The following is a 13678-nucleotide window of genomic DNA, read 5'->3' on the forward strand; positions in this document are numbered from 1 at the left end:
ATTGGACGAACTGCAAAGGTTTACCCAGGGCAAAGAAATCAAAGCCTTACCAGAAGTAATTCAGAATGTAGAGGCAAACCAGGGGGAGTTGGCAGTGAAGGAATCCAGCAGAGATATACAACTGTTCTCATTTGGAAACCAGGCACCTCTTCCTCAGGAAGAACAAAACCCTCTAACTAAAGAAATAAAAGAATTGAAACAAAGAATAACTGAGCATCTAGAACAGCACAAAAACAACAGAATAAGGCTACCTGCATTGAAGCTTGTTCCAAAGAAACAGCTAGCACAAGCATTAAAAGATGCAAATACTGCAATAGCAAGTATAAGCACCAATTCACTGCAAGAAACAAACCAACTAATGTACAGCACAGCTGCAGTTATAACAGAATACCTGGGATGCAAAATCAACAAAAAGAAAAACAAACAAACAGTGCACCAGAAAAATGGAAGGTTAGACTAGAAAATAAGATCAGCAAGTTAAGATCACATGCAAGCAAGCTAGAACAGATGAAAGAAAAGAAGCTGAAGAACAAGAAGACCAAAGAATACCTAATCAAGAAATACCACTTAGAAACAAGGAAGATCAAGGAAGCACTGGAAATAATAAAGCAACAAATAACAGCTATAGCCAGGAAAATCAGTAGATATGAAGCTCGAATTGCAAACTATAGGCAGAACCTCCAATTTCAATCCAATCAGAAACGTTTCTACCAATCCATCAATGGAGAAACTGCAAGGAATCAGTCAGTACCTGACAAGGAAGAAACAGTGCAGTTCTGGAAGCAGATATGGGATAACCCAAAGAAATACAACAAGGATGCGGCTTGGTTAAAAGAGGTGGATGCAAATAAAACAGAAGTTGAAATGAAAGAACTAGTAATAACAACAAAAATGGTAGAAAAAAGAGCAAAGAAAATCAAAAATTGGTCAGCACCAGGTGAAGATGAACTGCATGGGTTTTGGTTGAAACATCTAACTGTTATACACCCACTCATTGCCAAGCAGTTCAACAATATACTACAAGGAGGAGAAATTGAAAAGTGGCTAACAACTGGGAAAGCCTACCTAATAATGAAAAATCCAGCAAAAGGGGCAACACCAGGCAACTACAGGCCAATTACCTGTTTACCAACAACTTTCAAATTACTAACTGGTGTGGTAGCTGATGCAGTACAACAGCATCTAGTTGAAAACAATCTCTTTCTACCTGAGCAGAAAGAAACCGCCCCAATAGCAGAGGAACAAAAGATCAACTCCTAATAGACAAAATGATCTTGGAAAACTGCAAGAGAAGGAAGACCAACCTGAATGTGGCATGGATTGACTACAAAAAGGCATTTGACTCTCTGCCACATGATTGGATAATCAAAGTGCCTAGAAATAACAGGAGTCAGTAGAAACATCAGAAAATTTGTGCAAAGATCGATGGCACAATGGAAGACACAGTTGCAGATCAATGGTGAGAGCTGGGAGAGGTTAATATCAAGAGAGGAATATTTCAAGGAGATTCATTATCACCATTACTATTTGTTATTGCACTGTTTCCTCTGTCAACAATACTGAATAACTCAGGACATGGCTATCAAACATCAAAAACATCTGCCAGACTATCCCACCTCCTTTACATGGATGATCTGAAGCTGTATGGAAAAACATCATCTGAAATAGAATCGCTGCTCAACACTGTCCGTATATATAGCCAAGATATTGTAATGGAGTTTGGCTTGGACAAATGTGCCACACTTACTATCAAACAAGGAAAAATAGTGAAAACTGAAGGAATCAAGATGCCTCACGAAAATAACATTAAGAGTCTGGATGAGGAAGAGTACTACAAATACTTGGGTATCCTTCAAGCTGACAACATCAAGCACACTGAAGTCAAGAAAAAGATTAGAGGTGAATACATCAAGAGAGTGAAGAAGATCTTAAAGTCCAAACTCAATGGAGGAAATACCATAAAGGCAATCAACACCTGGGCAATCCCAGTCATTAGGTACACAGCTGGAATAGTGGACTGGACTCAAGCAGAACTAAAAGCAATGGATAGGCAGACCAGAAAAATAATGACAATGAATCATGCCCTTCATCCACGCAGTGACATTGATAGACTTTATCTACCAAGGCAAATAGGTGGGCGTGGAATGCTACAAGTACATCAGATGGTTGAAGAAGAAAAAATGGCTTTGGAAGAATATCTGAAGAACAATGATGAAGATGCACTGAAATTAGTATATCAGGAAGGCTTACTAACTACTGGAGAGACCAAACTGGCCTACAAGAAAGACCAAATGAAGAACAGAATAGAGGCATGGGAAGACAAAGCACTACATGGCCAATACATGAAAAAAATAGCTGGGAAAGCAGATAATAATAAAACCTGGCAATGGCTAAGAGCAGGAAAATTGAAGAAAGAGACCGAGGGACTAATTCTGGCTGCACAAGACCAAGCCTTAAGGACAATGCATACAAAGTCAAAATTGAGAAGACAGCAACAGACAGTAAGTGCCGCCTATGCAAAGAAGCTGAAGAAACAGTGGACCACTTGGTAAGCTGTTGCAAGAAGATTGCACAGATTACAAGCAGCGGCATGACAAAGTAGCAACAATGGTGCATTGGAAGATCTGCAAAAAATATCATTTGCCTGTAAGCAAAAACTGGTGGGATCATAAAATAGAGAAAGTCATAGAAAATGATAAAATTAAACTGCTCTGGGACTTCAGAATTCAAACAGACAAACACCTGCAACATAACACCCCAGACTTAACAATTGTCGATAAGAAAGACAAAAAAGTCTGGATAGTGGACGTGGCAGTGCCTGGAGATAGCAGAATAGAAGAGAAAGAACTGGAGAAGATAACAAAATACAAAGACCTACAAATAGAAATAGAAAGACTGTGGCAAAAGCAAGCAAGGGTAGTACCAATAGTAATAGGCTCCTTAGGTGCAATCCCAAAACAACTGGAGCACCACTTGAACACAATTGGCATTGACAAATTCGCCATTAGTCAATTGCAAAAGGCAGCCTTACTAGGAACTGCTTCCATCATGCGACGATATCTGTAATACCATCAAGCATCCACATCTGCCTATCCCAGGTCCTGGGTAAGGACTAGATAGGTAAACAAAATGCCAAATCCAGTCTGAACATCTGGCTGACTGTGCGATGATCCATAATAATAAAGTTGGAAGGGACCTTGGAGATCATCTAGTCCAACCCCCGTCCTAGGCAGGTAACCCTATACTATTTCAGACAAATGGCTATCCAGTCTCTTCTTAAAAACTTCCAGTGTTGTCGCATTCACCGCTTCTGGAGGCAGGTTGTTCCACTGATTAATTGTTCTAAGTGTCAGGAAGTTTCTCCTTAGTTCTAGGTTGCTTCTCTCCTTGGTTAGTTTCCATCCATTGCTTCTTGTCCTGCCTTCCAGCACTTTGGAGAATAGCTTGACTCCCTCTTCTTTGTGGCAGCCCCTGAGATATTGGAACACTGCTATCATGTCCCCCCCCCTCGTCCTTCTCTTCATTAAACTAGACATACCCAATTCCAGCAACCGTTCTTTGCTGCTCTTCTCTGTACTCTTTCTAGAATCTCAACATCTTTTTTATATCGTGGTGACCAAAACTGGATGCAGTATTCCAAGTGTGGCCTTACCAAGGCATTGTAAAGTGGTATTAACACTTCACGTGATCTTGATTCTAATCCTCTGTTAATTCAGCCTAGCACTGTGTTGGCTTTTTTGGCAGCTGCAGCACACTGCTGGCTCATATTTAAGTGATTGTCTACTAGGACTCCAAGATCCCTCTCACAGTTACTACTATTGAGCAAGATACCCCCTATACTGTTCCTGTACATTTGGTTTTTCTTGCCTAAATGTAGAGCCTTACTTTTTTCACCATTGAATTTCATTTTGTTACATAGAGCCCAGTGTTCAAGTCTGTCCAGATCCTCCTGTATCTTAAGCCTGTCTTCTGGAGTGTTGGCTATTCCTGCCAACTTGGTGTCGTCTGCAAATTTGATGAGTTCCCCATCTATCCCCTTGTCCAAATCGTTGATGAAGATGTTGAAGAGCACCGGGCCTAGAACAGAATCCTGGGGTATCTTGCTACACACTTCCCTCCATGTAGATGCAGTTTCATTGAGGACCACACACTGAGTACAGTGTGGCAGCACCGCATAAGCCTGAGCGAGAGATGGCTGGAGCTGCAGGGCTGTCAGGGCTCAGCAGAAGTGCCAGGATCAGTGCCACTTTCCAACTGACCAGTGCTTCTTCGAGGTTGTCAGGGGTCAATGGAAGCACCAGGATCAGTGCCAGGCTCCATCTGGAGCTCGGTGCTGATCCTGGCACTTCTGCTGAGTCCTGAAGAAGCATCAATCAGCTGGAATGTTGCAGCATCTCCAGGGTCTTGTGATGTACATTCAGATGCTTGGCAACTGATTCGTATTTATGATGGTCACAGTGTCCCAGGGTCATGTGAAGTGACAAAAACCTGCTGCAACCACCTAGCAAACGGGTGGAATAAAAACCAAACACTCCCCACCCCACCTCCGCTACCAATCCTCAACAGAAATGAGAATGAAAACCATGGACAGGAGGAAGAGCGCCATTGGGTGGGCTGGCAGGTGTCGTGCTCGGCTGTGGCTTGGAGGGCATTTTTTTCAATGCCATTGTAACTTCCAACAGTCATTAAGTGAACTGTTGTAAATTGAAGACTACCTGTACTTTATCACTTTTTTCCTTTTTGGGGGGTAAAGTTTTTGACACCTTACTAGACAACTGGTGGTACTCAGATATTGCCATATCCTAAAAGTGGTACAATGGGTGAAAAGGTTGAAAAGCCCTGGTCTAACCCACATTTTTCTATCTTAGAAAAGTTGTGATCTACTTTATCAAAGACTACTTACTGAAGTCCAAATAAATTATATCCACAGCATTCCTCTGGTCCACTAAGTTTGTCACTTGGTCAAAGAATGCAATAAGATTTGTCTGGCATGATCTGTTTTTGACAAACCCATGTTGGCTTTTAGTAATGACTTTGTTTGCCTCTAGGTGTTCATTGATTCATTGTTTGATTATCTTTTCCAGAATCGTCTCAGGTATTGAGGTCAGGCTAATATGTCTGTAATTTCCTGGATCCATTTTTCCCCCCTTTTTTGAAGATGGGAACTACATCAGCTCTTTTCCAGTCCTCTGGTAGTTCCCCAGTGCTCCAGGATCTTTGAAAAATATAGTTCAGTGGTTCTGAGATCACATCTGCCAGTTCCTTGAGAACCTTGGGGTGTAATCCATCTGGTCCTGGTGATTTGAACTTGTCTAGGCTGGACAGGTATTCACTTACTATTTTCTTGCCTATTTTAACTTGTGTTTCTATTCTGTTTTTTATGGCACTGTTTTTGATAGGTTCGACTGTTTTTTCCCTTTGTGTAAAGACAGATGCAAAAAATGAATTAAATACTTCTGATTTCTCCCTGTTGCTTGTCACCTTCTTGCCACTTTCCCCCACTAATGGACCAATCATTTCCTTCACTTTTTCTTGTTTTTTTACAGGTTGAAAGAAGCTTTTTTGTTATTTTTGACTTTGGTCGCAAGCCTTATTTCATTCTGAGACTTAGCTTTCCTCACTTCATCTTTGCAGGCTCGGGCTATTTGCTGATATTCTGCCTTAGTTATGTGCCCCTCTTTCCACTTTTTATACTTGTCCTTTTTATCTTTCAATTTATCAGAGAGTTCTTTATGCAGCCATGCTGGTTTCTTTTGAGAGCTGTTGTTTTTCTTCTTTGTTGATATTGTGCTAGACTGGGCTTTTATTATCTCACTTTTCAAAATTTCCCAGGCTTCTTGAATTGTTTTCCCCTTAAGGATTCTCATCCATGGAATCCTTCCCATGCCCTCTCTAAGTTTATTGAAACTAGCTCTCTTAAAGCCCAAGATTCTAGTTTGACTGTGTTCTATTGCTTGTGCTTCCATAATGTTGCACATAGGATTTTGAAGAGCTCCATTATAGCATCAAAGATATGGCCAGGTGCTGACGATGGGAACAGATCACAAACTGCTCATGGGCAAGTTCCAAGGCATGGTAAAAAAAGAAGAAAGCCAGTCGATTCCCATGTTTTGACTTTGTGCATAGACTCAATATTTCACAGAGAACATCAGGAATCACTTTGAAACCCTGAATTCATTAACAGAGAACCAAAATTATAGAATAAACTTTAAAAAGTCATTAATTCAAATTCCCAGATGCTATTTTATCTGTGCCTAAAAACATCCTAGAAAGAAGCCAGTATCTCTCTAGGAAATTGATGTGTTCCTTTAACGCAGTCCTTATGGCTAACATTGTTTCAATTAAAGTTGCCCATTCAGTAATGATCATGATGATGATGATGATGGAAGGGACCTTGGAGATCATCTAGTCCAGGGCTTTTCAACCTTTTCACAGATTGTATCACTTTTAGGACATGACAATATTCAAGTACCACCAGTGTTTAGCAAGGTGTCAAAAAGTGATGACTAAAAAGGGGGGGTTGGGTTTTACTGATTAGATTCATTTGTTGTTATACAAATGACTAATTTATAATATTATGGAAAAGTAAAAAGTTGAGGTTCAATGTTAATGCTTCCTTCTACTGCAACAGAGGAAGTATGTTCTTTTTCCCTTCTCCCCCTCACTTTCCCGCCCTTTTTCCTCCCCACTGTGTCATATTATTTGCTTTTGTATTTTTGTATTTTATTCTATAATCTAATAAAATATTACAAACTGTAGAAAAAAAGTAAAAAAATTACCAGTTTTAATTTCTTTGGTGGCTGTTCCTTTGCTGAATCACTTTCCCTTTGCACTGACAAATGTATGATGAATTTATCCATGTTTATTAATATGCACCATTACCAGCTAGTTCAGGGGTCTTCAAACTTGGCACTTTAAAGACTTGTGGACTTCAACTCCCAGAATTCCTCAGCCCTCATGGCTGGTTGAGGAATTTTGGGAGTTGAAGTCCACAGGTCTTAAAGTTGCTAAGTTTGTAGGCTCCTGAGCTAGCTGGTTGGCCCTTCTTCCTCTCTCCCACAGTGTAGTAAGAATGCAACCCCCAATCCCTTCCCTGTACCCTTAAAGACACAGGAATCAAGTGTAAAGAAAGAAAATAAAATAAAGAAACACAAACTCCATTTTTTTTCTCTTTAAGCTGCCTCAGGTGTGTCACGTGTCACAATGTTGCAATCCTAGACTGAAAGGCTCAGGGAATTGCAAAAAGCTTTAGCTTTAAATTAAGCCTGTTTACCTTCAAAGAAAACTTTCTAAAAGCCACAGACAGACTCAGTTAAAGGGGGTAAAACTAATTAAATTTGTTTAAAAGGATTAAAACTTTCCTGTTGTCTTTTTTTGCCTTCCCCCACCCAAACCATGTTTTTTTATAACAGACATGTCAAACTCGCGACGTCATGTGACATCGCATGTATTGGGACAGTTTTGCCATTGCTGGCAACGGGGTGGGTGTGGCTTCTGGATGACGCATCCGGCCCACTCGCCGGTAGTTTGACACCCCTGTTTTATAGCCTCTCATCTCTTCCCCCCCTTTTTCTACAGTTCACTTCCAGCTCCGAGTTGCTTCTGGAAGCACTAATCAGCTGGAGCCAATCAGCTGGAGCCCTGCCAGCTCCTGGGGCTTCTGCCGAATGCAGACAGTCATGCAGCTGCAGCTGCCTCTCCCTCAGGCTTGGCTCACTTCGGCTCATTCCCCTCCCCTGCTACACTTGGCTAGCAATCGCGTACCACCTGCCATGTGACAAAGTACCACAAGTGGTACGCATACCACTGGTTGAAAAGCCCTGATCTAGTCCAACCCCCTACTCAGGTAGGAAACCCTAGCCCATACATTGAACAGATGTTCCTGTACACAATGCCAGCTATTTGATTAAGTTCCTGCCTGTAACTTGCACTCTGCCATTATGTGTGGACTGTCTCTGAGACTGAATAGCATACCAGACACATTAGATACATGGCAGTACCCTCTCTCTCTCTCTCTCTCTTCTATCTATCACATCCTATCTATCTATCTATCTATCTATCTATCTATCTATCTATCTATCATCTATGAATGCTTAGGTGATCAAAGCACTTTACATACATTTCTATAGTAGTCTTTACAATAATTTTGTATAGTAAAAAAACATATTTATTGTCCCCAAATTTCAGCCATAGCACTAGGACAAAGAAGTAGCTAAGCATCTAAATAACTATCATATGAGGCAAAAGAAATGAAAAATGACCAACCAAGCCCTATATTTCACAGCTATCTTTTGCACCACTTCTATCAATTTCAATTTCCAATTTCAATTAAAATATATTTAGACAAATGTTTTGATGACATTTTTTTTCATTATAGATACTGAATTGGCCATTAGGTTCGCAAAGAAGCATATCAGCAGCCTTCTTTTTATCCATACCCTCATTCACTGAATTGAAGTATACTTGCAAAGAGTTTCCTCAGGGCTGCCAAGACATCCCGGTTCCTCAGGCTGTAGATGAAAGGATTCATTGTGGCAGGAATGATGGTAGTAAAAAGAGAATTGATCATGGCCTTCTGTGCTGAATAGGATGAAATGGGTGTCATGTAGGTCAAAATGGCTGCTCCATAGAAGAGGCCCACCACGCACAAGTGGGACAAGCAAGTGCCCAAGGCTTTGTGGCTCCTTTCAGAGGAACGCGATCTCAGGACTTGCAGGAGAATGGCCAGGTAGGAAGCGAGGATGACTGAGACAGGGATAAGAAAGACCAGGAATGTTCCGAGGTATACTGATCTTTCGAATGCAGAATTGTCAGAACAAGACAACTGTATGAGGGCTGTATACTCACAAGCAATATGGCTAATCACATTGGACTTGCAATAGGGAAGAGGCAGGACATAGAGGGAGCAGTTCAAAGCCTGCACTGAAGACCAGAACCAGGCAGCTATTGATATGATGTGACAGATTTTGCTCCTCATAAGAGTTGCATACTGTAAAGGCCTGCAAACAGCCACATATCTATCATAGGACATGGCTGCAAGGATCAGGCACTCTGATCCTCCCATAAATAGCGTGACAAAAATCTGAAAAACACATCGGTACAGTGAAATAGTGTATCTTTGGCTTATAAAATGGGCTGTCATTTGAGGAACAATTGAAAGGATTTGGCAAAGGTCCATAAAAGCCAATTGACTGAGGAAATAATACATTGGTGTCTGAAGACTGGAGCTCATTTTAACCACCAACAGAAGAAGACTATTTCCAGCAAGAGCAATTACAAACATGAGGAGGATGAAACCAAGAAAAATGGTGGGTGACCTTTGATGCTGAAGTCCAACAAGAACAAATTCCACCCAAAAGGTTGTGTTGTTCTTCTTCATTCCTCCTTTGTTTGTCTGGGTTTTATGTAAAGGTTCAAGAAGAAAATATAGTTAGATTACCAATATTATGAAGGGGAAAAATAAAATGCCAAAATAACATTCAGAGTGGTTTCTTTTTGTAACACTGTAATATGCTTTTCCATTGTGGTGGGATCCCCTGTATGGTTGAACTAGAACGTCAAACATATTGTTTGACATCAATGTCTTATTATAGCCATATCCTCCACATTGTCTCTGGACTTCTATTTACAAATTTCCCAACAACCTGGAATTATGGAAAGCTTCCTTTTTGGGAAGTCTAGTTTATATGAATGCAGACCATGCTCAAATTGTAAAAGCTGACTATTAGAGTCAAAGGACAAACTCAGTTTCAGAATAAGGATATTTTTCCTCTCTTGCAGTTTTCTGCCGCAGAAAGGTAGACCATCTACACCTTCATTCACATACTCAGACTCTTATTCTGCTCTACACTGTTGCCAGTTCAGGTTTCCAGATGTTTGGGGCTGCAGCACATGCTTTTTGTAATTTCTATTTACCCTTTTTCAGTATTCAGTATCTCTTCATGGATGTAGAGATAAACTTTCCCAAGTAGAAACAGATATCCACTAATTAGAAGTGTGTGATAAAAAGGTGATCCTAAGTATATCCATAGCTTAATTCTTATGATTCCTACAGAAAATTTCCAGCTGAAGGATAACAATGGGGGCCGGTGATGCCAATGTTCTGAAGAAAAAAAAAGGTTAGCAATGAAAATATATGCTGGTGACATTTTTAGGTATTATCTTTAGACATATCAGTGAGTCACTTAGGTGAAATGGGCAGTGTAGAAATTTAATAAATAAAAATTACATATCTCTGCAAAACACTTAATGTTATGTAACAAAAAGGATCTAACGTAACAAATAAGCCTAAAGATTTGCTTCAGAGATAAAATGTAGACATTAATGAGATGCATGGGGTTAGGTAGATTATGTGAATGTGTCTCTCTTGCTCTGTGTGAATATTCATACACCTAGAAAGTGGAGATCTCACTCTGTAGCTTCGAGCATAACCATTCTGGAAATGGGGATATCCACTTCTACATTCTGAAAGAGGGGATATCATCTCCATTCTTCTAACACAATTCCTCTTCTGGATCAGATGTTCCTTACAGATGGAAGGACCCCCTTCCAGTGGTGGGATTCAGCCAGTTCACACCACTTAGGCAGAACCGGTAGCTAATTTTTTTTGTTGCCCACGCCCAGAATGGACTTCCAGAAGCGGCATCCACACAGAGAACCGATTGTTCACATATTTGAATCCCACCACTGCCCCTTTCCCAACAGATAGAAGATCCCACCCCATTATAGTAGATAGACTGGCAATCAGACAAACAGATTATACTGTTTGCAGATCTGTATAGCTATAATATATTAATATTTTTATCAATGCACAATAAAAATGAAAATATAATGAGGGTACAAGAGTCACATACCTGTATCTACTGCATTTATGTTTGCAAAAGCAAGTAGGAAAGAAACATAGTTTTAAGGGGAACCAATATATACGTTCTGAAGATGCTGAAATGTTCCTGCTGCTTTTCTTCATGGATCCTATCTTACCCTCCTCGCTGTGATTTATCTAAAAAAGGTTACTAATTCACCTAATGCATAACATAGCCACTTTACATTTAAAAAGGACATAGTGTTTTGAAATTATTTAATACACATTTTGAAATCTGTTTTAATATATAATGATCAATATTCATAGGTCCACAATAACAAGTATTAACAGACCATCATCGATCAGATGCAAATATAATTTAAAAGCTATAAGAACATTTGAAACATTTCCCAATTTACAGATATGCTATTATCACAGCAAAATCATTTAAGTCTCCAAACATATTAACTGCCAAGTTTTAAAAAAAAAGCCTTGTCACTTGGTTAAGTCTAAACCAGAAATATCATTTTCATAACATTTGATTTCCCTGTTTTTAACAGAATAACAGAGTTGGAAGGGACCTTGGAGGTCTTCTAGTCCAACCCCCTACTCAAGCAGGAAACCCTGTACCATTTCAGACAAATGTCTGTCCAGTTTCTTGTTAAAAACCTGCAGAGATGGAGCAACCACAACTTCTGGAGGCAAGTTGTTCCACTGATTAATTGTTCTAACTGTCAGGAATTTTCTTCTTAGTTCTAGGTTGGCTCGTTCCCTGATTAGTTTCCATCCATTGCTTTTTATTTTACCTTCAGGTGTTTTGGAAAATAAGTTGACCCCCTCTTCTTTGTGGCAGCTCTTTAGATATTGGAACACTGCTATCATGTAACCCCTAATGCTTCTTTTCAGTAAACAAGACAAACACAATTCCAGTAACCTTTCTTCATATGTTTAGCCTTCAGTCTGCTAATCATCTTTGTTGCTCTTCTCTACATTCTTTCTAGAGTCTCAACATCTTTTTTAAATCTCCAAGGATAAATTATCACAACTTTACCTTTGAGGCTTCCAGATCTCAATTACTGAGAAGTTTCAGAAATGGAAAGCTGAAAATTATTTTGTTTGAACAAATTGTCATGTTCCCTACAATTTCCTTCAGTCCATTCCTGCCATTTTCCCCTTTTTCTACACACACACACACACACTTAGAAAATTCAAGGATATTTTCTCTTTATTTTGAAAAAAGATTGTTGTAGTTCACTTAGATATTAGATGACAAAAAAATTTTTATACAAATATTATTCTCAAGGTTAAGACAGAAAATACTGCCTGCTTGTTTTATTAAGTTAACTTTTAATATTATAATATTTTGCCAGTACTGTTTTTTGATCTTTCTGGATTTTATCCAGTTCATTTTTTATTTATATATCAAATCTGGAAACCTCTCATCTCACTCATAAAGCAACTCGGGAGGGGGGGGGGTTTCACAATGAAAACATAAACCATATTATATTCCAATAGGATGTAGCTAGAACAAATGATTAGTAAAGTTTTCAAATTAAAAAAGCAGAGAGCCTTCAGAATGCAAACCAGCCATAGTGTTACATGCTCCTCTGTGAGTGCCAAGTGAGTTGGCATAACCAGGTCTTCTGGACTCTTCTGGAAGGCCAGGAGAGTTGGGGTCCTCCTCATCTCTGAAAACTGGAACCAAATTAGCACCTAATGCAGCTTGCACAGCAGAGGTGTTACATGTGCCATCCTTGGGGCACCCAGAATTGCTTGTGTGACGTCATTCTGTATCAGCTGAAACCTCCGGAGACTTTTCAAGGGTAGCTCCATGTAGAATGCATTGCAATACAGTACAGGTAATCCTTGACTTACAACAATTCATTTAGTGACCAATCGAAGTTACAGTGGCACTGAAAAAAGGGACTCATGACCGTTTTTCATATTTACAACCATTCCAGCATCCCCATGGACACGTGATCAAAATTCAGACGCTTGGCAATGGGTTCATATTTATAACAGTTGCAATGTGTCCTGGGGTCATATGATCCCCTTTTGTGACCTTCTGACAAGCAAAGTCAATGGGGAAGCCAGATTCACTTAACAATTACATGGCTAACTTAACATCTGCAGTGATTCACTTAACAGTTGTGGTCAGAAATGTCGTAAAATGGGGCAAAATAAATGTCTCACTTAGCAACAGAAATGTTGGGTCAGTTGTGGTCATAGGTCCAGAACTACCTGTAGTTCAGATATGCCCATTACTTATTTGTATACCTTACAATTCTAAACATGTTTGCTTTTTTAAAAAAACTTTTAAGTCCATTTAATTAAATATCCCTAGATAATTATGAAACAGGAACTCGGGAACGATCAGGGACATTCTATTAAATCAGAAGCATGAGAATGTTTCTGTAAAATGTTTGTAGATTAGCCTCTTATGAAACTTGTAAGGCTCAATTTCTACCTGCTGTGGCAAAAAGTCACAATGAGCAGTAGTATGTATGTACAGTTTGGAAAGCGTAATGTATTTCTGTACAAGCAGGTGGCTCTCAGAAGGTGAGACAGCAAACCTGCACTTAGTTTTGTGGCAGCTTTGTCGCAGCCCATTTGGACCCTCTAGAGCAGGGGTCCCCAACCTCCAGTATGTGGCCCAGTACTGGGCCGTGGCATGCCAGCATCCGGTCTGCACAAACAAGCAAAGCCCCATCCGTGGGATGCAGGCAGCACACAAAACCACGCACTCTCCCGTTCATGGAAAAACCTTTCTCCACGGAACCAGCCCCTGGCGCCCAAAAGGTTGGGGACCTCTGCTCTAGAGATCATGGGGCACCCTATATGCTCCCCTATTCTAAGTGGTGACCTAAAGTCTACATT

General features: G+C 40.0%; 1 protein-coding gene across 3 annotated transcripts; it reads right to left on the reverse strand.

Annotated features, from left to right (window-relative positions):
- Positions 1–8090: 8090 nt before the first annotated feature.
- Positions 8091–11736, reverse strand: LOC120315966 (olfactory receptor 2M5-like). Of its 3 annotated transcripts, none has more exons than XM_039361052.1 (3): positions 11608–11736; positions 10854–10862; positions 8091–9394 (listed from the first exon to the last, which is right to left on the reverse strand). In XM_039361052.1, the coding sequence occupies exon 3, from the start codon at positions 9377–9379 to the stop codon at positions 8441–8443; it is 939 nt and encodes a 312-aa protein (XP_039216986.1). In that variant the 5' UTR covers positions 9380–9394; positions 10854–10862; positions 11608–11736; the 3' UTR covers positions 8091–8440. The 3 variants fall into 3 exon arrangements, with proteins under 3 accessions (XP_039216986.1, XP_039216985.1, XP_039216984.1); XM_039361051.1 differs by having other exon boundaries at positions 8091–10102; positions 11608–11648; XM_039361050.1 differs by lacking the exon at positions 11608–11736 and adding an exon at positions 9916–10102 and having other exon boundaries at positions 10854–11321.
- Positions 11737–13678: the final 1942 nt, after the last annotated feature.

Source organism: Crotalus tigris, unplaced genomic scaffold, assembly GCF_016545835.1.
Source record: "Crotalus tigris isolate CLP2741 ecotype Arizona unplaced genomic scaffold, ASM1654583v1 scf7180000019189.1338056, whole genome shotgun sequence".
Classification (NCBI taxonomy): domain Eukaryota; kingdom Metazoa; phylum Chordata; class Lepidosauria; order Squamata; family Viperidae; genus Crotalus; species Crotalus tigris.

What these genes read in the sequence shown, in the direction of transcription:
- LOC120315966 (XM_039361052.1), bottom strand. Translation starts at nt 9,379, where the DNA reads ATGAAGAAGAACAACACAACCTTTTGGGTGGAATTTGTTCTTGTTGGA.